Source organism: Xyrauchen texanus, chromosome 2 (genome assembly GCF_025860055.1).
Source record: "Xyrauchen texanus isolate HMW12.3.18 chromosome 2, RBS_HiC_50CHRs, whole genome shotgun sequence".
Classification (NCBI taxonomy): Eukaryota; Metazoa; Chordata; class Actinopteri; order Cypriniformes; family Catostomidae; genus Xyrauchen; species Xyrauchen texanus.
In genome coordinates this window covers 61,065,379-61,086,608 of record NC_068277.1, presented here as the reverse complement: position 1 = coordinate 61,086,608, position 21,230 = coordinate 61,065,379, and the positions used below count along the sequence as shown (strand labels likewise).

Here is a 21,230-nt window from a genome sequence, read left to right as displayed (position 1 = left end):
GGTCAAAAATTTCGGGTTTTACTATCCTTATGGGGACATTTGGTCCCCACAAAGTGATAAATACACGCTCACACACACACACACACACAGTTCGATCGCGCCCGCGCCTCTCTCTCTCTCTCTCTCTCTCTCGCACACACACACACACACACACACACACACACACACACAGTTCGATCGCGCCCGCGCCTCTCTCTCTCGCGCGCGCGCACACACACACGCACACACACACAGTTCGATCGCGACTCACTCTCTCTCTCACTCACTCACTCACACACACACACACACACACACACACACACACACACACACACTTCGATCACGCCCGTGTATATATATATATATAATAGAGCACAGTATATTTCTGTGATTGGTCTGATCCATGTGTGCCTACATTTGTAATTATTTACCTTTCAGTGTTTGTATTACAATAGAGAAAAGTTAATTTCAACACGGAACTATTAGTTTTCTTTCACTTAAGTGTTATCTGATGAATTATGCCTATTCTTGTATTAACTCAAGCTAGAATATGTCTATAACAATCAGTAGTACACGTCACTATGCTAAAAATAATTAACAATATTTAATGGAAACAAAATAAATGGTTATTTAACAGGACAATAATGGTAACACTGCTGCCAGTTGTTTCCTGTTTTTTCTGTGATTCACAGTAAATTCCTGTTGAAAAACATTACGGGGAGTGCACTGTAAAAAAAACATTAACATTAATTAACTGTTTAAAATAACAGGAAAATAATGGTAACCCTGCTGCCAGTAATTTCCTGTTATTTAACAGGGAAATAATTAACAGTGTATGCAATGCAAAAAAAATTCTGATGAAATACACTATAACAGTGAGAATCTGCCATTTGTGTGTTTATATGTGTTGTTTTGTATTATAATGATTTAATATCAGCAAATTGACTTACAAAACTTGTATTTCCTTTATTTCAAGGCTACTCAAATATAGTGATACGTTAAAATCTACCTTAAATAATTAAAGTATCATTAAAACCTTTAAACAACAACTTTAAAAAAAAAATTGGCTTAGCAGAGGCTGTCTCTTGATATTGTACCTTAACCTTTAAAAGTAACGGTACATATATGTACCTTTTAATGCTTGGGAACATATATGTACCTTTTTGACCCTCAAAAAGGTACATATATGTATCTTGAGGTCCAATAATAAGCCCTATGGGGTACGTTAGTGTAGATTGTACCTAGGGGGACAGAAATGGACTCCTACTGTACCCCTATTTCTGACAGATTGTCAGAACACCGGCCATTGATGGTCCAAAAGGCATATCGGCACCATAAAATAATCCATATGACTCCAGTTGATCAATTAATGTCTTCAGAATCAAATCGATATGTTTATGTAAAAAATAAAAAGTTATTAACTTATTCTAAAAATGAGATTCCTGCCAGTAACGCAAAGCGCTATGTATGCGTGAATGATCAGAATAAAGACATTTATTGTAACTGTAAGACAGTGTTTTATCCAGGAATCAGAGGTACAACTATTGCATAGCTACAATTCTTATTTTCTTGTTTATGTTTTAGTAATAATGTCCATTTTAGCAGATGAACACACATGAGAGTCACAAACAGACACGGATCCTCCGACTGGAGCGTGTGCTTCATGCTGCCCAAAACAACTACTGTAAGAAACTGTCCACAAGTCCCTCAGTGATGCTCATTTCATTAAAGTCATCGTCAAAGTGTGTGTTCAATGCACAGAGGATGTGTTCAATCTGTTATCAACATTTATACATGAAAAGCACATCCAATTCACAGGCGGCTTTTTCCAGTGGCTGATGCTCGCCGTGGATTTGAAGTGAAGGCGAAAACTAAACGTTGCCTCGTCGCGTGTTTTCATCTCCAAATAAAGAGCAAAACCCCTGCTCGGTGTTCACATCGTTTTCACCCCACTAAACAATCGTATCGCTTCAGTTTTGCTGTAAATGTGAGAGGAGAAAACACAAGCACGAGTGGCCCTCGGAGGCGCACAGACACTGAGACGGGCGGATTGAGTCTACATGGTTCTCATGATGTGTTTAAGAGCGCAGCGCCGCTCAACCTCTCTTCATTACTGAACTCAAACACTGTGTGTGTGTGAGACGTTACACATCCGATCAGAAAGATGGCAGAAACCGCTCCAGCTGCAGCCGCCGCGCCGGCCAAAGCGCCCAAGAAGAAATCTGCTGCTAAACCCAAGAAAACGGGCCCAAGCGTCGGTGAACTCATCGTCAAAACTGTGTCCGCTTCCAAGGAGAGGAGCGGCGTGTCTCTCGCCGCCCTGAAGAAAGCTCTCGCCGCCGGTGGATACGATGTGGAGAAGAACAACTCCCGCGTCAAGATCGCCATCAAGAGTCTGGTGACTAAAGGGACTCTGGTCCAGACCAAAGGGACCGGCGCCTCCGGATCATTCAAGCTCAACAAGAAACAAGCCGAGAGCACGAAGAAACCCGCCAAGAAAGCCGCTCCTAAAGTCAAGAAGGCCGCAGTCAAGAAACCCGCCGCCGCCAAGAAGCCCAAGAGTGCCGCGACTAAGAAACCTGCCGCCAAGAAATCCCCAAGAAGGTGAAGAAACCCGCAGCCGCTAAAAAGGCAACGAAGAGCCCCAAGAAGGCAAAGAAACCAGCAACCCCCAAGAAAGCCGCCAAGAGCCCCAAGAAGGCCAAGACTGTCAAACCCAAAGCGGCAAAGCCGAAAGCAGCCAAACCTAAAAAGGCCGCGCCTAAAAGAAGTAGATGAACTCTTGACTGAGTTTCTTCCTCAAAACGGCTCTTTTAAGAGCCACCCACTAATTCATATAAATGAGCAAAACTTTGTGCAGGATTTGAGTTTATTTTTCTTGTTTTCGTATTTGTTTATTGTGACTCAGAGTTCACAAACCGAAAGCAAAACTTCTGATGAAACAAATGTGTATTATGCAGCGTCACTTTCACCCCTCCTGACAAGTCTGTGACGAGTTAAATCACTGTTTAAAATCAAGTTTAGTGCAATTACTTGATTGTTTTATACGTTTGATTCAATTATATTCAATCGATTATACATTTCTGTTCATTAAATTTCAGGTTTAACGGCATCAAAGAAAAGAGCTCGTACACTTACTGCCTCACTAAACCACACAAGAGTTTAGTTTTCAAATACTAGTAATAATAACTGAAGAAGACTCTTAACCAATAAGTTCACCTCATGTATAACATGTTTATTAATACATAACTAATAATAATAATTAAAGGAGCAGTAAATGACAAGCTCTTTTTTTCTAAACACCTTACACACATTATTCTGGTGTGCTTGTAAACTAATAATAATAATGATTATTGTTTATTACAGTATCCTCTGAGTTAAACACATGCTTGCAAGGCACTCGTCATCAGAAAGAGGGAGGAGTTTAGTGTTTGGAGGTAAATGCTGTGATTGGTTAGAATGTTTCACAGACTCGAGCCAATGGGCGACTGACAGTCTCCTTTTAATACTGGAAACATCTGCACATGAGCAAATATCTTCTTCTATTTCACATTTTGAAGTTTTGTAACAGTCGCGATAATGAGTGGCAGAGGTAAAACCGGCGGCAAAGCGCGAGCAAAGGCTAAAACTCGTTCCTCCAGGGCGGGACTGCAGTTCCCCGTCGGCCGTGTGCACAGACTTCTCCGCAAAGGCAACTACGCTCAGCGTGTCGGTGCCGGTGCTCCCGTTTATCTGGCCGCTGTGCTCGAGTATCTCACCGCTGAGATCCTGGAGTTGGCCGGAAACGCCGCTCGGGACAACAAGAAGACTCGTATCATTCCCCGTCACCTGCAGCTGGCAGTGCGGAACGACGAGGAGTTGAACAAACTCTTGGGTGGAGTGACCATCGCTCAGGGTGGGGTGTTGCCCAACATCCAGGCTGTGCTGCTGCCCAAGAAGACCGAGAAACCCTCCAAGACCAAGTAAACCAACCCCAGTCTGTTTGCCTGACCCCAACGGCTCTTTTAAGAGCCACACACTTGAACTAAAAGAGACTTTTCTTCTCTTATATAAAGTCTTCAGTTCAATGGTTGGTACAGAAGCTAAAATAAAGAAATGTGTAGGAGTGCATATATGCAGTAACAAGTGTTTCTATTTCATTCGTAACTGAAAAACTGCATCAGCTTGGAGCTACTTATGCAGTGGCATAACTCCGTAAAGACATGTAATGAAAAACTACAAGATTTGTCTCGAATAATGTGCAGCATTAGACACATGCGGTGAAATCAAATGTGCATGAAGCAACACGTGATCGATCAAGGGTTTTTTCAGTCGTGTTACTATTTTGTTTCTTAAGTACAGATAACATTACTAAACAAGCAGGTGTGTAATGTCTGTTGTACATAATCATATAATAAAGTGTTACACCGGTAATCACGTGATTGTTTCTTTGTGTTGTGATGACTAACACGGTAATGATTTTTGATTTCAGTTTATTCATTATTTTTACTTGTGATTATAACAAAATCATAAATTTTGTTAAGATATATCTGGTTATTACCATTTATGAGTATAACATGTAGAAAAAAAGTTATGTGCAGCATTTATTTCATGCGCATTGACGTGAAGTATATTGCGCGGGAAACTGCAGCTGTTTGTTTGAAAAGACGAGCTGCACAGTCATTGGCTGACTGTCACGCGCAGAGCTCCACATCAGCCAATCACATGTCTCATGCGCCTTCACCGCACTGAGCGCGTGCTCGTTCTCGGCTTTAAAAACGGCAGCAGCGCGACAAACAACTTCATTTTCTGTGAAGTTCTGAAGAGAATCTGTTCGTCATGGCAAGAACTAAACAAACCGCCCGCAAGTCCACCGGTGGAAAAGCCCCGAGGAAGCAGCTCGCTACTAAAGCCGCACGTAAGAGCGCTCCAGCCACCGGTGGAGTCAAGAAGCCTCATCGTTACAGGCCCGGTACCGTAGCGCTGAGAGAGATCCGCCGTTATCAGAAGTCCACTGAGCTGCTGATCCGCAAACTGCCTTTCCAGCGTCTGGTGAGAGAAATCGCTCAGGATTTCAAGACGGATCTGCGCTTCCAGAGCTCCGCCGTCATGGCCCTGCAGGAGTCCAGCGAGGCCTATTTGGTCGGTCTCTTTGAGGACACCAACTTGTGCGCCATCCACGCCAAGAGGGTCACCATCATGCCTAAAGACATCCAGCTGGCCCGCCGCATTCGTGGAGAACGCGCTTAAATCCTCAGCGGCGTCCCTCACATCTACCCCAAAGGCTCTTTTAAGAGCCACATCAATTATACCCAAAGAGATATTTTCCAGTAGTTAATAGTTTTTGATGCTATTGATCCAAAATATATTTGACGGATATGGACCAGAGCTCGTAACACTTCAATGCTAAAAGCTATAAAAACATGATTGAATAATATTGTAATGGTTTCCTCTTTACTTTCAGTTTAACTGGCATTGAAAGTGTCTCGTTCTTGCCGAATGTGCAAATAGTCTTGATGTTGAATTACAAATACAGAGTACTGCCTATAACCATAGACTTACAGTAACATAAATGTAAATATATTTGCACGTGTGAGGTACAATACTAGAATAACAGTTAGTGAAAATTAGAATGATACTTTTCATTAACAGCTCATTACCAAGAAATGAAATCTTCCACACACAGTTTTTAGATGTAGAAAAGCTTGTGGGGCAAATTTGGCTGTCTTTGGCACTGGTGGGAGCTGGTGGTCATAATCAGCATCAGTCTCCTCAGAGTCAGTCTGAACAAATGTAGGATTTCGTCTGTGAATGACAGCACGCATGACATTATCAGAGGGTACTTTTAGGTTCATTTTCCCCAAACTCTAATGCTGTGTCTAAAATCGCCCACTCGTTCACTAAATCACTATTTTCTATATTTCAGCAGTTAGTGAACAAAATGACGCTGACGTAAATGCCATGCGTCAGAGAGCACAGGAAGCCGTCGCAGACATTTCTATGTCATTAACATTTCACCTGAGTGGTTTCATGAATTTTATCATCTCGATATTAAATATGGGAGTTATGAAGAAGGCAACGTCGGTTTCTTGATTGGCAATATTTTTCTGTGATGGAGTGTGAAGATAATGAAATCTACATTTCTCCCCATTTCCTATATTTTAATCCACTGCTCCTAATAAATGTAATTATTGCATTCATTTGTTCCTCCGCATTTGGACCATCCCTTTTTACTTAATTCTTTCATGTAGCTTTAAATCAACTTCAGGTTGTGTGAATAACCAAGGTGGTATCAGAGGCATTGCAACTATCTGAACAAATTACTTTGTATCTAGACCATTTTCATTCAGCCTATTTGTTTATTTTCCATGCAAAGCCTTTACCTGGTGTTATGTTGTATATCCTTGAAAAACAGGTGTATTTCTTTAAAAACAGGATATATTTCTGTTAATTAGTAGTATTCTGACATATATCCTTGATTCTGATATATATTCTTGATGTATTTCTTAGATATCTCTCATATGATATGTTTCTGGCATGGTGTCTTGCCTTGATGATTTGGATGTATGATGAATATCTTTGGAGCTTGTATTTTCTTTCATTAATCAAATGATAATGTGTAGGAGCAAACAAGGCCGCCTCATTATGAGGGTACACTGAAATGTAAAGAAAAGTAAACGGTCTGTGATGAGGACATGGCTGTTTGTCTCTTACACAGATGTTTCAAAGTTGATGTGTTCTTTCCATGAACTGTGACATATGTCCAAGATGTGAGAAGTTACCAGCTGTATATGAAAGATATATGTTTTTATAAAAAACAGATAGGTGGGGATTTTCCCCAATATTTAGAGCATATGAATATGAGGTTACTAAAAGTGTTGATGCTGCAGAGGCCACAAAGAGCACCCAGCTGTAACAAATTTTGAGGCTAAAGACCTTGAGACACAGTTGAAGATAAGAGGTAAAAACAACTAGTGGTCAAATTAATTAAAAAGGTAGACTAAAGCCAAGTTTCTACCAGTAAAAAGATATCAAAAGGCTCTGTGAGATAATGGTGGCAAATAGTAGGGTTACAAAAATAACGAAAGGGCGCAGAAATGAGGTAATGCCAGATAACAAACTGTATAGAAGAGGAGGTTTTGGACTAAGAGAGTCAGAACGGACAGCTGACCGGTCTCATGTTTGTTGGTGTTCAATAAACTAAAACTTTGGCATCTGGAACTCAAGACTCCGAGAGTTTTCTTACAACTTAGAGAGATTCATCGCGATTTTCCACGACAGTGTATTTATAATGTGAATACATCACAGAAAACAGAAGCTTCTCAATGTAACTGTTTATGTAGATCAGAGTTGTGAGAACTAAACACGTGTGACGTAGAGTTGGCTCCGCCTTCAGTGCTGTGTCTCTGCTAGGTCCTGTAGACAACTGTAAGTCAACTCTCCTGCAATTTCAGTCCTTACACTCTGTTGATAGTCTAAAACTTCTCATTATGTCTGGACGAGGAAAAGGCGGTAAAGGACTCGGAAAAGGAGGCGCCAAGCGGCACCGGAAAGTATTGCGTGATAACATCCAAGGAATCACCAAACCAGCAATCCGTCGTCTCGCCCGCCGTGGCGGTGTCAAGCGTATCTCCGGTCTGATCTACGAGGAGACTCGCGGTATGAGGTGTGATTTATGCACTTTTGGCGATCGCTAAGCAAACTGAGAGGTGAACTAACGTGTATATGCTCGCGAGCCGTCTGGCCAAAATCCCATAGTATTCAGGCGTCAGATGTAAGATTTGAGACGTCACACGTCACGGTCACGTGTTGGAGCTGCGCTCAAAGTCCGCGGCGGCGTGGCGGCGACGTAGCTGAAAAAGGATTGTATTTACTTTGCGTCTGAATAACGTACGCGTGGGTAAACGTGTGGATAAACGTCTGGATAACGTACGTGTGGATCAACATCTGGATAACGTACGTGTGGATAAACGTCTGGATAACGTACGTGTGGATAAACGTCTGGAAAATTTAGTCAATGGCAGGAAAGATTAAAGTAGAATTAAAGTAAATTCCTATGTACACTAGCAATGGACTAGCCTACACAGAAATTCAGAAACGCAGAATTAGAAAATTATCTGTTTTTGTCACATAACACACACAGGAAACAGTAATCCAATAGCAGTAGTTTTTAATGGGGTAATCCAAAATCGTAGTCTTCCAGGCAGGGGTCAAAATCCAAATAATCAAACCAAACACAAGAACTAAAACAAGCTAGAAACAGAACTCAGAAGTGGTGTGACATATAACAAGGACTCCGTGACAATGACTGAACAGACAGGGTATAAATACACAGATACTAACAATGAATAACAGGGAACAGCTGAGTGCAATGAACAGTGATTGGTACAGACAAGGATTGTGGGGAATGCAGTTCCAGAGTGAATGGTGACAGTATGGGGAAGAGACCTCTAGTGGACACCCGGGGAAACACAAACCAGACACTGTGACAGTTTTATATCAATATTTTAATCAATATTTTCATACGTTATAAGTTATAATTATAAAATATATATAATTATAGAAATTATAAGACTGTATACGAAAAACTATGTAAAAAAATTATATATATATATATATAATTTTTTAACATAGTTTTTCGTTAACATATATAAATATATAAAATAGGCAACTCGATCAAAGAGTTAACCCACTACCAGCCAAGCTTTGAATACTACTTTTAAGTATCTTGATCAAAAGATTGCGTACAAGTGCAGGCCAAATATACTTGGACTTTTCTCTCAGTATAAATCAAGTAGGGCCTATACCTAATGTAATTTTAAGTATATTTCTGAGAGGTACATAAAGTATATTTTTGAGAAGTATATAAAATGTAGACTGAAAGTATACTTATTTTTTAGTTGAAAAGAAGTAATAGAACAATTTTGGTAAGTGTTAGCCTTACTAAATGTATAGTTTTATAAAATTGCTGTAGGCAGCAGTAAAATCTGTCAAATATCAACTGCAAATTTGAATTAATTGATTTACCTTTTTCTAACTGGCAGCCTTAAGTAAGATAACAGTTTTTGCAGTTCTACTATAAATCTTGCGTAGGCCTACATATAAATATACTAATTATACTGATTACTAATAGTGTCTACACTGTTGTACAACCCACAAAAAAACATGAAAACGTGTGTGTTATGATTACATCCCAAATTAAAAAGGTACAATAGTAAAGATAATAGATATTTCCTAAGTATTAATCCACGCGCTTATCCACGCATGCGTTATCCACGCGTACGTTATCCACGCGTACGTTATCCACGCGTACGTTATCCACGCGTACGTTATCCACGCGTACGTTATCCACGCGCTTATCCACGCGTACGTTATCCACGCGCTTATCCACACGTACGTTATCACACGTCATTGGTCACGGCAATGTACGTGACGATCGACACGATGATTGCTTAGTTTGCAAAGTAAGTGCACAAATCACACCTCATACTCGCGGTGTGTTGAAGGTGTTTCTGGAGAACGTGATCCGTGACGCTGTCACATACACCGAACACGCCAAGAGAAAGACCGTCACTGCCATGGACGTTGTGTACGCGCTGAAACGACAGGGACGAACTCTGTACGGCTTCGGAGGTTAAACGACTTTATTCTGCGGACATCAGACAAACCCAACGGCTCTTTTAAGAGCCACCCATGTTCTCCCTTAAAGAGTCAACCTTTCTGTACGTTCACACCAGAAGCGGCGAGAGCGTCAAAATTCGCTCTGGCAGCCCTGCCTTCGACGCTCAAGGACGCTCTGACGTAGTTGAAATAAGCGGCAACGTTTGTTCAGAATGCTTTGTTTTGTGAACTATATTTAAAGGGGCCGCAATTTAAACGTCCAGATATGTCGACCATTTACCGACCTATCACAAGTAGCGTGTATCCTCATGAATTCTTTAAAATGTGAAAATTAGAAATTAAAATTATAGTTGTTTGTTATCCAAATAAAATAGGCCTACATTTGTAATAATAACTGTGGTCTTGGTTGTTTTATATCCCTGTAAGCAAACAGGGACAGATCATATATTACAGGAAACCCCTCACGGCAATAATTAGTTTCTCCTCCATTTTATCTACGGAACGAATGTTTGGTGTGAACCAAAGTTTACACTGTTGTGTTCTCTAGACTTCGCTAGAGCGGAGCACTTCTATATTCCAATTGGTTGCCGCCGAACCGCTTCAAAACTCATTACCATAATGGGGTCATTCCTGGTATGCGGTGACATTTTGGCTTCATAAGTGTTGGGAAAAAAAGGACATGATTTTCATGTTTTTAGCATTCTACCAAAATATTGACATGTTTAACTATAAGGAATACATATTGGTCAAGCTCAGGGACACTGAAAATAATAATTATGGGTAGATTGTTCAGACACGTCCATGAAAATATTCCACCCTGTTAGGGACATATACATAGTTATCACAATATGTTAATAATGTAAATGTTAAACAATAATGAGCTTTTCTTGGATAGTATATGTCCCTTATGCCATCTTAGATTTTTTTTTTCTTCTTGAAACAAGCAAAACAATTTTTGATGAAGAGAATATGTCTTGATTATTAAAAACTGGTACTTTTTGTGCCCATCTTTGCAAATAGGATGGTAAATAACAATAAAAATTGGCTCAAAAACACATATATGCTGTTAGTGCTCCTCACCTCACAAAATAAGACAAAAGTATGCCAAACATTTAATGTTGCTGTCAAATTATTATTTAAAATGACTTGTCTAACAGGGTGGAAAGGAGCATAACAGGGTGGAACGGAGTATAACAGGGTGGAACACCAGTGTTAACAGGTTCAGTTGATGAGCCTTTTGTCATTGTCCTGCATGGTTTGCCATTGCTAATGTGTGGAACTGCACCTATAACATATTGTTTCAAAACAATAAAATAAAAAAATCCAAATGTCCTTTGGGGGAGGGACACAAAAAATATCTATGTGGTTCCTCATCATAATCAATAATGGGGGCAAAACAAAACAATTCTCTCTTCAGATGGCTAGAGAAATATTTACAAATTAGAGAAGACAGACATAATAAATTACATTTTTATTTATTTATATTTGATTAAAAATAAAGATGATATAATTCATTTGAATTAACTAGATTAACAAACAAATACAAAATTCATCACAAGAAGGAACAGTAATGGACAGTGATGCCCTTTGTGGTGTCTTGGCTACATCAACTTACTAGATTAACAGACAAAATAAAAAAAAAATAATTACAAGGAGGAACAGAGATGCCATTTTTTGTGTGGCGTTGCTACATTTGTTCTTTAAGGTACCTCCATGTTGCTTTATCTACCTGTAAAGACCTGTTATTGAGGGCCTGTGGTTCTTTCATCAGGCACACTATTTGATTGTCAGCATACCAACTGATGTCTTTTCTTGGGCCCGGCCAGAAGAATTTATTAATGCCATTGCAATGCATGCAGTTGACCTCTATGTTGTGATCCTCTTCATTCATGATGATGCCAGGGTAGTGGTCATCATCATATTTTACCATACACCAACTGCCAACATGGTCAATAGTAATGACCTCTGGTCACCACGAAGTTGTTGGAACCTTTGATTTTAATTTCAATCCCACATCAGCATGAAGATTTGCCTCCTTGAGACTGAAGCATGGACAGTCCATGACTCCCTGCTCTCTTTGGCAGAGACAGGTTATGTCTCTGTACTGGATTTTCCCTGGCAAGGTACTGATCACCTGATGGACCTTCATGGTTCCCTTCACAGCAGTTAAGGGGAGCACCTAAAAAATGAAATAGACAAACTACAAAGACATGAGTTACCATTTTACCATTTGTGTTCACTGTCCAGGGCAAATCTCAATACAATCTCTTAAATATGAAGGAAAATATCTGCACAATAATAAAATATAAATAACAAAACCTGGAAGATATTTTCAGGTGAGAATTACAATGCTTCATTTGTTGTTTATTTATTTTCTTAAGTGACTTTTTTTTCTCAGGTAAATGTGGAACTCTTTTTATTTGGTTTTCTGAGGTGAGTATACAATAGTCCATATTCTGTTTTCGTAAGTTTGTATTAAATAAATTTATATTGTTTCCTCAGATTTCCTATTGTTTTTGTTTTTTGTCCTACTGTTTTTTTGAGTTTGGTATTTTTTACATTGAACTGAGTAGAATACTTTTCATACTGTTCTTCTCAGTTGAAAATAAAGACAAAAATACCACGATAAAATGACACTTACCAACAGCATTTCCTTCACCTTTTCAAGAACAGCTCCACAACCGATTCCTGGAGTTTAAGCTTGTTATAGAGCACCTCTGCATCAGGGATGTCCTCTCCTAAGCACACTAGCCTGTCAGCTGACCGCTTCAGGGTCCCCCCAACACCATCTGGCGCCCCTTTGCCATGATTGGCCTCAAAGAAATTCCAATTTACATCAAAGCCTCTTTTGAAGGGCTCAGTGGAAAGAAGAAGGAAGTTTATCTTCTGTCTGTACTGAGTTCCCGGCCCATCACTGAAGAAGTGGAGCCGAGTCACCTGGGGAAACCTTGACTGAATCATATCCAGGACTGGATCCAGGTGTGCCCAGATAGCCGGTGGATCATGTCTCCGTGAAGGGGAAATGGAGCAGAATGCTATAGGATTCTGTGCTGCTATATATAATACACCAGTGTGCAGGGTTGCCTGCTGATGGGATCCCCAAAATGGACAGACTGCACTTCATTTGCATATTTGCACAAATAGTTTTCACTGAAGTCCACATGAATTAAACATTCATGGTCCTTGAGATCTTCTCTAACTTGTCTGTAGGCCTTATACTGCCAACGTATGTTGAATAGATGTTGCTTGAATTTTATCATTTTTTCCTGGAATTGAACAACAACATCATCCTCAGTCTTGGTCAGTTCTTTTTTGACAGTTATTATCGCCTTCTTCTTCTTATCGGATGTGGATGTCTCGGTTGACCACTGATTGAGTAAAATGGCATTGTTGGAGGCAGGTCTCACCATGGTCACAGCAGTAGTGCTGCAACTTAAACATTCGCCGTATGCACAGGCTTTTGAGTCAGGGTTGCAAACTGTCGCATCAGCCATCTCATCAAGGTTTTTGGAGGATAAAAGCCCACATTTGAAAAGGGTGCTGGCCATGAACCCGATATTTTCATGGGTTTTACATAGACAGGTTTTCCTGTCACTTTCAGTGGGTGTTACAACCCAAAATGGCCTAAGGGTACAGAAAAGCGAATATGACACCTGGTCCCTATTTTCAGATTGGAACTTCCTGTGTAGGTTTTTTAGTGTGTCAGTCAGCAGCCTCTTCTCCATCTTTTTTTTCTTTTGGGTGACTGTTTCTTTTTTACCCGTTGTCATTCGGCTGACGTCCTCCCTCAAGAAGAATGATCGCACCTTCTCTCTTCCAGTTGCTCTGTACCTTGCTGTCCACTGAAACAAGGAGATGTCACCCTGCAGTCTTGCTCTCTTCTGAGAATATCCAAGGGACTTCTGAGCAAGCTTCTGTAACCTATATTTTTTTATTATCTTGCCTGTGGTGGCATTTGCAATAATCTGCTTCTCTCTTTCTCTTCTTGTGTTCTTGTATTTGTTCTTCAGTTCTTCAATGATAGAGGCCTGTAACAGAAGTTTTCTGCGTGTGCTAGGATCAACAAAATCTGTCAAAATTGTGTCAAGTTGTGCACGAGGGGATTGGCCATCACTGTTTGTCTTTGTTTGACTCCGTTGCCACCTCTTCTTGTATTTCTCTTTTTTTGCTTTTTCTTTAACAAGGGCCACTTTAAGCTTTTCAATGTCTCTTTGGAATCTTTTTTTATTTCTACTTTTCTGGCGTTGACCTTGCTGTCTTTGCCTAAAACCCAAGAATACAACACAATTAATATGCAATTCTTTTCTGAATGAAACAATGGAACTTACTTTAAACTTTTACCAATAACTGCCACTGGTTTTAATTCAGGAGGTAAAGGAGGGGTTGCTGGGGGAGAGGGTATCGCTGGCCTGGCCTTTTTTCTGGCTTTCGTCTCTCTTTTCCTTTCCCTCCATTTTTTCCGTTGGGCACGCTTTTCGCGCTCGCTGAGGTCTGCCACTCGTTTCTTTTTCCCTGTCTCTCTGTCTCGCTGCCATTTCTCTCTCTCTTTCTGCAAATACATTTCTCTCCTTTCAGGATCTGCATCTCTCTTTTCCCTGTAGCGACGCTGCATCTCAGCTGGAGTAAGTGGTGCTGCCATTTCCTAACAAATATTGTTATATTGTAATAATTTCACAGTTACTAATCACTGATACTAATACTGGTACTGATGTTTCTATGAAAATAATGAAATAGATTTTTTTTTACATTATAGACATTCACATTACAGTATAACTGCGATCAATTTCAACATTGTAACAATAGCAGAATCCTTTTTGGTGCTGAATAGAAAGTTATATGTAGGACCTAGTGATGTTTAATAACCTTTTTAATAACAGTTTATTTTCATTAATCACTATCTTTATATTATTACATTTTGAAAGTTAAATTTTAACACATTTTAAGAAATAAATAATTTACCTATTGAGAGTACGTTGACAGTCTGTCATGAACTCCAGAAAATCAGTTATGATGTGGCTTTGACAGTTACAGATTTGAAAAGCAAAAAGGCGGGAAAATAACTTTAAACTCTAATGGAAAGAACCATCTCAGCATAGGATGGTATACTACATATAAATAACCTTTATATAACAATCTTTGATACTGAGTGTAGTAATATATATATATATATATATATATATATATATATATATAGTATATATATATATATATATATATACATACATAGAACTTGCTATATACATTAAATACTAATTATTCTATTAGAATTTCCACCCTGTTAGTTTCACATTCCACCCTGTTAGGTTTATAGACCTAACAGGGTGGAAAAATTCTGAGCAAAGTTAGCCATAGTTCTTTGAGTGATCAACATTTAGCTAGCTAACCTTCTACAAATTAACAGAACTTTTATAACTATGTCAGATTTGTTTTAATTTTTTTTGATAGGACAAACATTCTTCATAACAAAGCCTAACAGGGTGGAACTTTAAGGGTGGGACAAGCAGGATAACATCTCAAAAACTAAAAAAAATGTTAGGAGTGACAGTTAAAGCTTACCTCAGTTTGTACAGTTGAATTCCAGCAGGTAAAAGAAATTAAATCACTTCTTGAAAATGGTCTCAATGAAATTGCAGTTGGATTTGGAAGGCAAAAAGTACATACTAACAGGGTGGAAGATGACTTCAGGGACGCTAGTAATTGAAGAAAATTTTAAGAAAAATACCTATATTTTCACATGATTTATATGTATGATTAGATGCAATTTAGCCTAGTCTATAACATAATTAAAAAATATTTTGAGGTTTTTGTCATTTCATGGTTTATATTTCTTGCAGAAGTTGATTACTGTGCACTGAGGACATGATATAATTGAATGCATACATCAATTAAAATGGTGTAAAATACAAAATAGTATTTTTAATGTCTATTATCTATGTTTAAATTGTAAAGAATACTTAAATCTACAATTTAAGCCATTTATTATAAATATGTGACTCATTTTAGAGAAAATATGAGTATATAAATCATTGGGACAGGAAAAGTCACCGCATACCAGGAATGACCCAATGTTGACTGCACTTGAACTTCCACCTGACGCCCACGCCGCCCAAGACTCGCCGCGCCGCCGAGAGACGCTGGCTGTCATTGAAAATGAATGACTTCCGGTCGATTTGACGCTCTCGCCGCCTCTGGTGTGAACGTACGGTTTGAAGCGCTAGTATTATATTTTTGCCATAAATACATATATATTAATACTTGCTTTCTAAATCAGGTACGAATTATCTGGCATATTTACACCCTTTCTTGATGCCCCAAAGTTTGTGCTGTGAAAAATAATTTGAACTATTTATGCGTTAAGAACCACTTATTTCCTCTTCATAATATCACATAAAATCAAATGAGCGGGAAAACAAGAATGCACAATGTGTTTGGTTTTTTTAGGCTTTTAATAATTGCACTACAATTAATAATGTATTAATACAACACAAAAACGAATTGTTTTATATATTTATGGACGTAAACCGAACATTAGGCTGCTTTGTTTACTTTTTAAAAAATAGTAAGTATAAGCAACATATCAAATCACAAAATTAAGTTACACTGTGGATACTACAGCAATGCTGTAGCAAAACCATGGTTACTGCTAAAATGCCAAAAACTTGGTTACTAGTTATGGTTAATACAGTATTACTACAGTAAATCCATTGCTAATTTTCATAAGGGTATCGTTTATTAATGAGGAATGTTTTAACACCTCGGAATTTATATAAATATATTTCTTCAGCACCTCATATGTCTTTTTTAATAATACAAAACAAAATGAGCGGGAGAATGAAACAAAGGAAACTGCGTCGTGTGGGGGATGGTAATTTTCAAACAGGAAGAGATAGGTGGGACTAATATTAGGAAGCCTTTGATTGGCTCTCTTTCCTGTCCGTCAAACTTTGAGCTGTCCAATGATATCATGTAATGGGTGTGGCCAATGAAGACACGCAATCAGAGGACGCGCCTCGTCTCCTTGTACAATTAGCATAGAGGAGGAAATAATAGTGGCTGTCCATGAATTATAACACTCTGTATTTGTGAAGTTTTCTCTACAGATCATCATGCCTGAACCAGCGAAGTCCGCACCGAAGAAAGGATCCAAGAAGGCCGTCACTAAGACCGCCGCTAAAGGAGGAAAGAAGCGTAAGAGGACCAGGAAGGAGAGTTACGCTATCTACGTGTACAAAGTCCTGAAGCAGGTTCATCCTGACACCGGTATCTCCTCCAAGGCGATGGGAATCATGAACTCCTTCGTCAACGACATCTTCGAGCGCATCGCCGGTGAGTCATCTCGTCTCGCTCACTACAACAAGCGCTCCACCATCACCTCGAGAGAGATCCAGACCGCCGTGCGGCTGCTGCTGCCCGGTGAACTGGCCAAACACGCCGTGTCTGAGGGCACAAAGGCCGTCACCAAGTACACCAGCTCCAAGTAAAGTGTGATGAAGCTTGCAGCGACACCAAAGGCTCTTTTAAGAGCCACCCATGTACTCGTCTAAAGAGCTTCTTTAATTTCCCACAATATTACTGATTGCAGAACATGTGGTCATGATTTCTTGAACATTAAAAACTGAAACCTGTCCTAACCTAGTTCAAACAAACAAGAATCAAGTTAAACATAATCGAAAGCTGTAGTGTATTCTGAATGATATCAGGAATATACTGCCTTAATCTGTGATGGAGAACATCGTAAAATAATGAAAACATTTCTACTGTTAAGTGCTTAAGCAATCCACAGAGACTGCACTATTCAAAACATACTTTTAACCTGTTTAAAATACAATAATTCACCAAATAACACCACGAGCAGTATTCAAGTAGGCCAGTTCAGTATAATTATTGTATTTAAAGTATGGACATTCGCTATAACAATGAGTACGTTTACATTTATAGTCAAACTACCTCAGGTTTTTGCATTGTCAAGCTACAGTCTTCATCACTCTGTCAATGTACACATGACACCACGTGTAATCGATTAACTGAGGAAATGCACAATCGAATCAGTGAAGAAAGGACATCAGCTAAAGACATGACATACATGTTTTCCGGTTGACCTTTTGTGTCATTGTAGCGTGTAGAATATGTCAGTGAACTAGCTTTTCAACAGCGAGGCACAACGACATGGAAATCTTTTCAGCCATTTGCATTTCTTACATTCTTTATGCATTGATTTTTGTGTCGATCAGATTTGTTTTCTTATGGTATTTATAGAGATGTCTGAAGGCAGAAAATGACACAATTTGCTCATAGATTTTTCTAACTAAACGAGCTCTGCATTTCTTCTCTTCATAGTTATAAACTCTGTGTAAAGCCAAATAATAACATTTAGACTGAGGAGAGATCTCATGAATAAATAGACGATTAAGTAAATGTTATGGTTTGTCTATATTTACATTACATTTATTCATGTGGCGGACACTTTTATCTAAAGCGACCAACAAAAGAGGAATAATACTTCATATGCTATTCTTCTTATGGATACTGCAGTATGAAAAAATGCTGCATTACAAAGTTTCACTAGCATCAGAATAGTAGTATCCAAGACATACTATAGTGCAATAAAAAATATGTAATTTGTATGGTCAAGTGCTCATGGAAAAGATGTTTTGACAGAGAACGAGTCTGCTTCAGGAATTGAGTTGGGAAAGTCATTCCACCAACGAGGTACAGTGAAGCCGAAGGTCCGGGAAAATGATTTGGTGCCTCTTTGTGTTGGTACAACAAGGCACCACCGCTTATTAGCCGACTGCAGGCCTCAGGTTGGAAAGTAATTCTGAAAAAAAGATTTTTGGTAAGCTGTAGTAGACCCAGTGACTGTTCTGTATGCCAGCATCAGAGCCTTGAATTTGGCACGTGCATCAGCCGGCAGCCAGTGAAGAGAGACAAGGAGTGGTGTGACATGCACACTCTTTGGTTCGTTAAAGACCAGACGTGCTGCTGCGCACTGGATAATTTGAGGGGCCTAATTCCACATGCAGGGAGGCTTGCGATGAAAGTGTTACAGTAGTTATGACAAGTACAGCTTGTTGTCGATGGTTACCTCTAGATTTCTGACCGTTTTGGATGGCATTATTGTAGAATGTCCAAGCAAAATGGAGATGTTGTGCTCAACAGCAGTGTTGGCAGGAAAGATGAGGAGCTCAGTATTCAATAGGTTAAGTTGCATGATATGTTCATTCTTCCAAGTCAAGATGTCTGCCAAACAGGCTGAGATACGAGCAGTCACTGTAGAGTCATGTTTGTCCCCAGTAAGTAGCTGATGTGACTTGGACACCTCACCTCTTCAGGTTACCTTTAAAGACCTACCTCAGTGATAGGATTTGAATCAGCCAAGCACAGTTCCTGTGGTGCCCAGAATAGAGAGTGTGGACAATGACGATCTGATGATTGACTGTGGCATACATAGCGATTGCTGGTATTTCTTCTCTGAATACTTGAAACTGTTCTGTTTTTGTACCTGTCATTTGTTTTAGACTGATTGTAAAAAACAAAAAAAAAACAATGCTTTCTTCCTTAATATATGAAAAGATTCCACATAAGATCTGTAAAAGAAGCTGTTATATCTGCTCAATGATAATTGAAAATAAGAGATATATTGAGTAGATAATGTGTCATTTATAATGTTTACATCCTGTGTTCATAGTGCAAATGCTAACATGCTTACCTTGGCCATAGTATGTATCCGTTACTAACTTTTATTGTATTTTATGGTGGAATGTGTGAACATAGTTTAGGCAAGATGGTGAAAAAGTGTTTAATACTTTTTTTTTTTTTTTTTTTTTATCAAATAAAAACATTTGATTCTATTGCAATAAAGGGTGTTGAGTGATATACGTTTACAACAATTATATGAGTGTTACTATGAGAGACAGATTAGAGGATTAGTCAATGAGCAGAATACAGACAAAATAATAATTAGAGGCTCATCAATGTGTCACAGGAGTGAATAACAATGGCTAAAAAGGTGATATCTAAATACACATTGTGCTTCAGTCCCACACCTTTTAACCATCGAAGGCTCTCACAGTGTGGTGACAAAATACATATATAAGAAGTGCCATTATTACATTCACAGGTCTTCCAGAACTATAAATGACAACAGAGGGCCATCAGTATATCACCATACACTGTAAAAAAATCATACACAGACAAATTAAATATAAACAGGAAACAGATATGATCAGTTATTTTGTGAGGCAGGTTTATGACATGACTTCGAACATTCTGGGGCGTGGCTGTGCTAAGCAGCCGATTAGTTCGCTTATGCCTTGGGTCGGCTCTGATATAGAGGATGAGACACTGGTGGGATATCATTGTACCATCCCCTACAAGACCCTGTTTCCTTTGTTTCATTCTCCCGCTCATTTTGTGTTGTATTAGTGTAAAAAGACATATGAGGTTCTTGAGAAATATGGTGTACAAATAATTTTAATACTTTTCCAGGAGCAGTGCAATCATTAAATGCCTAAAAACACATTTTGCATACTTGTTTTCCTGCTCATTTGATTTTGTGTGATATTAGAAGAAACATTCGAAGAGTTCAGAGAAGAACACCTACTAATGCATGCCGGGCCGAACTAGGCAGATACTCCCTTATTATACATATTGAAAAACGATCCCTCAAATTTTGGACACACCTAAATTCAAGTTCCGTAACACACTGCAACATGAAGCCCTTAAAACCCAAGAGCTGAAGCCTAAAACAAAGCCTAAGAGCTGTCAGCTGGCTCAGAAACTCACAAACACACTAACAATAAAAAACACCAGTTTCAGACCAGCACTGCTGAACAAAACCAGATAAGAATAAACCAAATCATAAAAGAAAGCAAAAATTTATATTTGGACCATTGGGAAAATGAAAGTAAAAACCAAAGCAAATTGGAATGTTATCGGGCCCTAAACAGAACATATAATCTGGCAGAATATCTGCACACTGTAAGAGATCCAAAACAGAGACAGATCCTCCCCAAATACAGACTCAGTGATCACAGTCTGAACATAGAAAAGGCCGACACAGACAACATGGCTTCCAAAGGAAGAACGAATCTGTGCTCACTGTGACACGGGTGAGGTCGAGACAGAGACACACTTTCTCCTTCACTGTGAGAAATTTACAGAGCTGAGAGAGAGATACTTCCACAAACTCTCAAACCTCATGCCACAGTTTTCCAGTTCGGCAGTAACTGAGCAGATGCTGGTGTTACTGGGGGAGACCATCATGCATCAGTTGCAGCTAAATTCATTTTTGAGCTGCACACCCTCAGAAACCAATTACTGCCTTAATGTACTTCATTCACATTACTTTTATTTTCTTATGTTCATAATGTCATGTTAAAAGCATATTTTATAATGTATAATGTTATTATAGTTTTTTATTTTATTCATTACTTGGCACCTTATTTTAATTATATTTTATTATTTGTCTTGTCATTATCTGTTTTGTGCATTAATTGTATGTAAACACAATCATGCCAATAAAGTACTTTTAAATTGAAATTATGAAAGTGGGTCTTCTATTCATGGCATAAAAAAACTACTCTACTAGTGCTTCAAAGGTTGACTCTTTAAGGGAGAACATGGGTGGCTCTTAAAAGAGCCGTTGGGTT

General features: G+C 39.0%; 3 protein-coding genes and 1 pseudogene across 3 annotated transcripts; all 4 read left to right on the top strand.

The window, feature by feature from the left end:
* Positions 1 to 2,112: 2,112 nt before the first annotated feature.
* On the top strand, positions 2,113 to 2,757 carry LOC127655664 (histone H1-like; annotated as a pseudogene).
* A 4-nt stretch (positions 2,758 to 2,761) lies between these two features.
* LOC127656022 (histone H2A-like) lies at positions 2,762 to 3,998 on the top strand. Its single transcript, XM_052144147.1, has one exon. The coding sequence runs from the start codon at positions 3,559 to 3,561 to the stop codon at positions 3,943 to 3,945; it is 387 nt and encodes a 128-aa protein (XP_052000107.1). The 5' UTR covers positions 2,762 to 3,558; the 3' UTR covers positions 3,946 to 3,998.
* A 579-nt stretch (positions 3,999 to 4,577) lies between these two features.
* Positions 4,578 to 9,940, top strand: LOC127655952 (histone H3-like). The gene is made up of 3 exons (XM_052144053.1): positions 4,578 to 5,126; positions 7,433 to 7,610; positions 9,447 to 9,940. Exons 1-3 carry the CDS (start codon positions 4,798 to 4,800, stop codon positions 9,594 to 9,596), a joined length of 657 nt encoding a protein of 218 aa, XP_052000013.1. The 5' UTR covers positions 4,578 to 4,797; the 3' UTR covers positions 9,597 to 9,940.
* Positions 9,941 to 16,685: 6,745 nt separating this feature from the next.
* LOC127656054 (histone H2B) lies at positions 16,686 to 17,060 on the top strand. The gene has a single exon (XM_052144195.1). The coding sequence runs from the start codon at positions 16,686 to 16,688 to the stop codon at positions 17,058 to 17,060; it is 375 nt and encodes a 124-aa protein (XP_052000155.1).
* Positions 17,061 to 21,230: the final 4,170 nt, after the last annotated feature.

Bases quoted from the DNA above. Each gene is read 5' to 3' on its own strand.
- LOC127656022 (XM_052144147.1), top strand. From the start codon at position 3,559: ATGAGTGGCAGAGGTAAAACCGGCGGCAAAGCGCGAGCAAAGGCTAAA.
- LOC127655952 (XM_052144053.1), top strand. From the start codon at position 4,798: ATGGCAAGAACTAAACAAACCGCCCGCAAGTCCACCGGTGGAAAAGCC. The intron at 5,127-7,432 runs GTGCGCCATCCA...CTCTGTTGATAG, and splicing joins CTCTTTGAGGACACCAACTT to TCTAAAACTTCTCATTATGT. The intron at 7,611-9,446 runs ACTCGCGGTATG...ATCACACCTCAT, and splicing joins CCGGTCTGATCTACGAGGAG to ACTCGCGGTGTGTTGAAGGT.
- LOC127656054 (XM_052144195.1), top strand. From the start codon at position 16,686: ATGCCTGAACCAGCGAAGTCCGCACCGAAGAAAGGATCCAAGAAGGCC.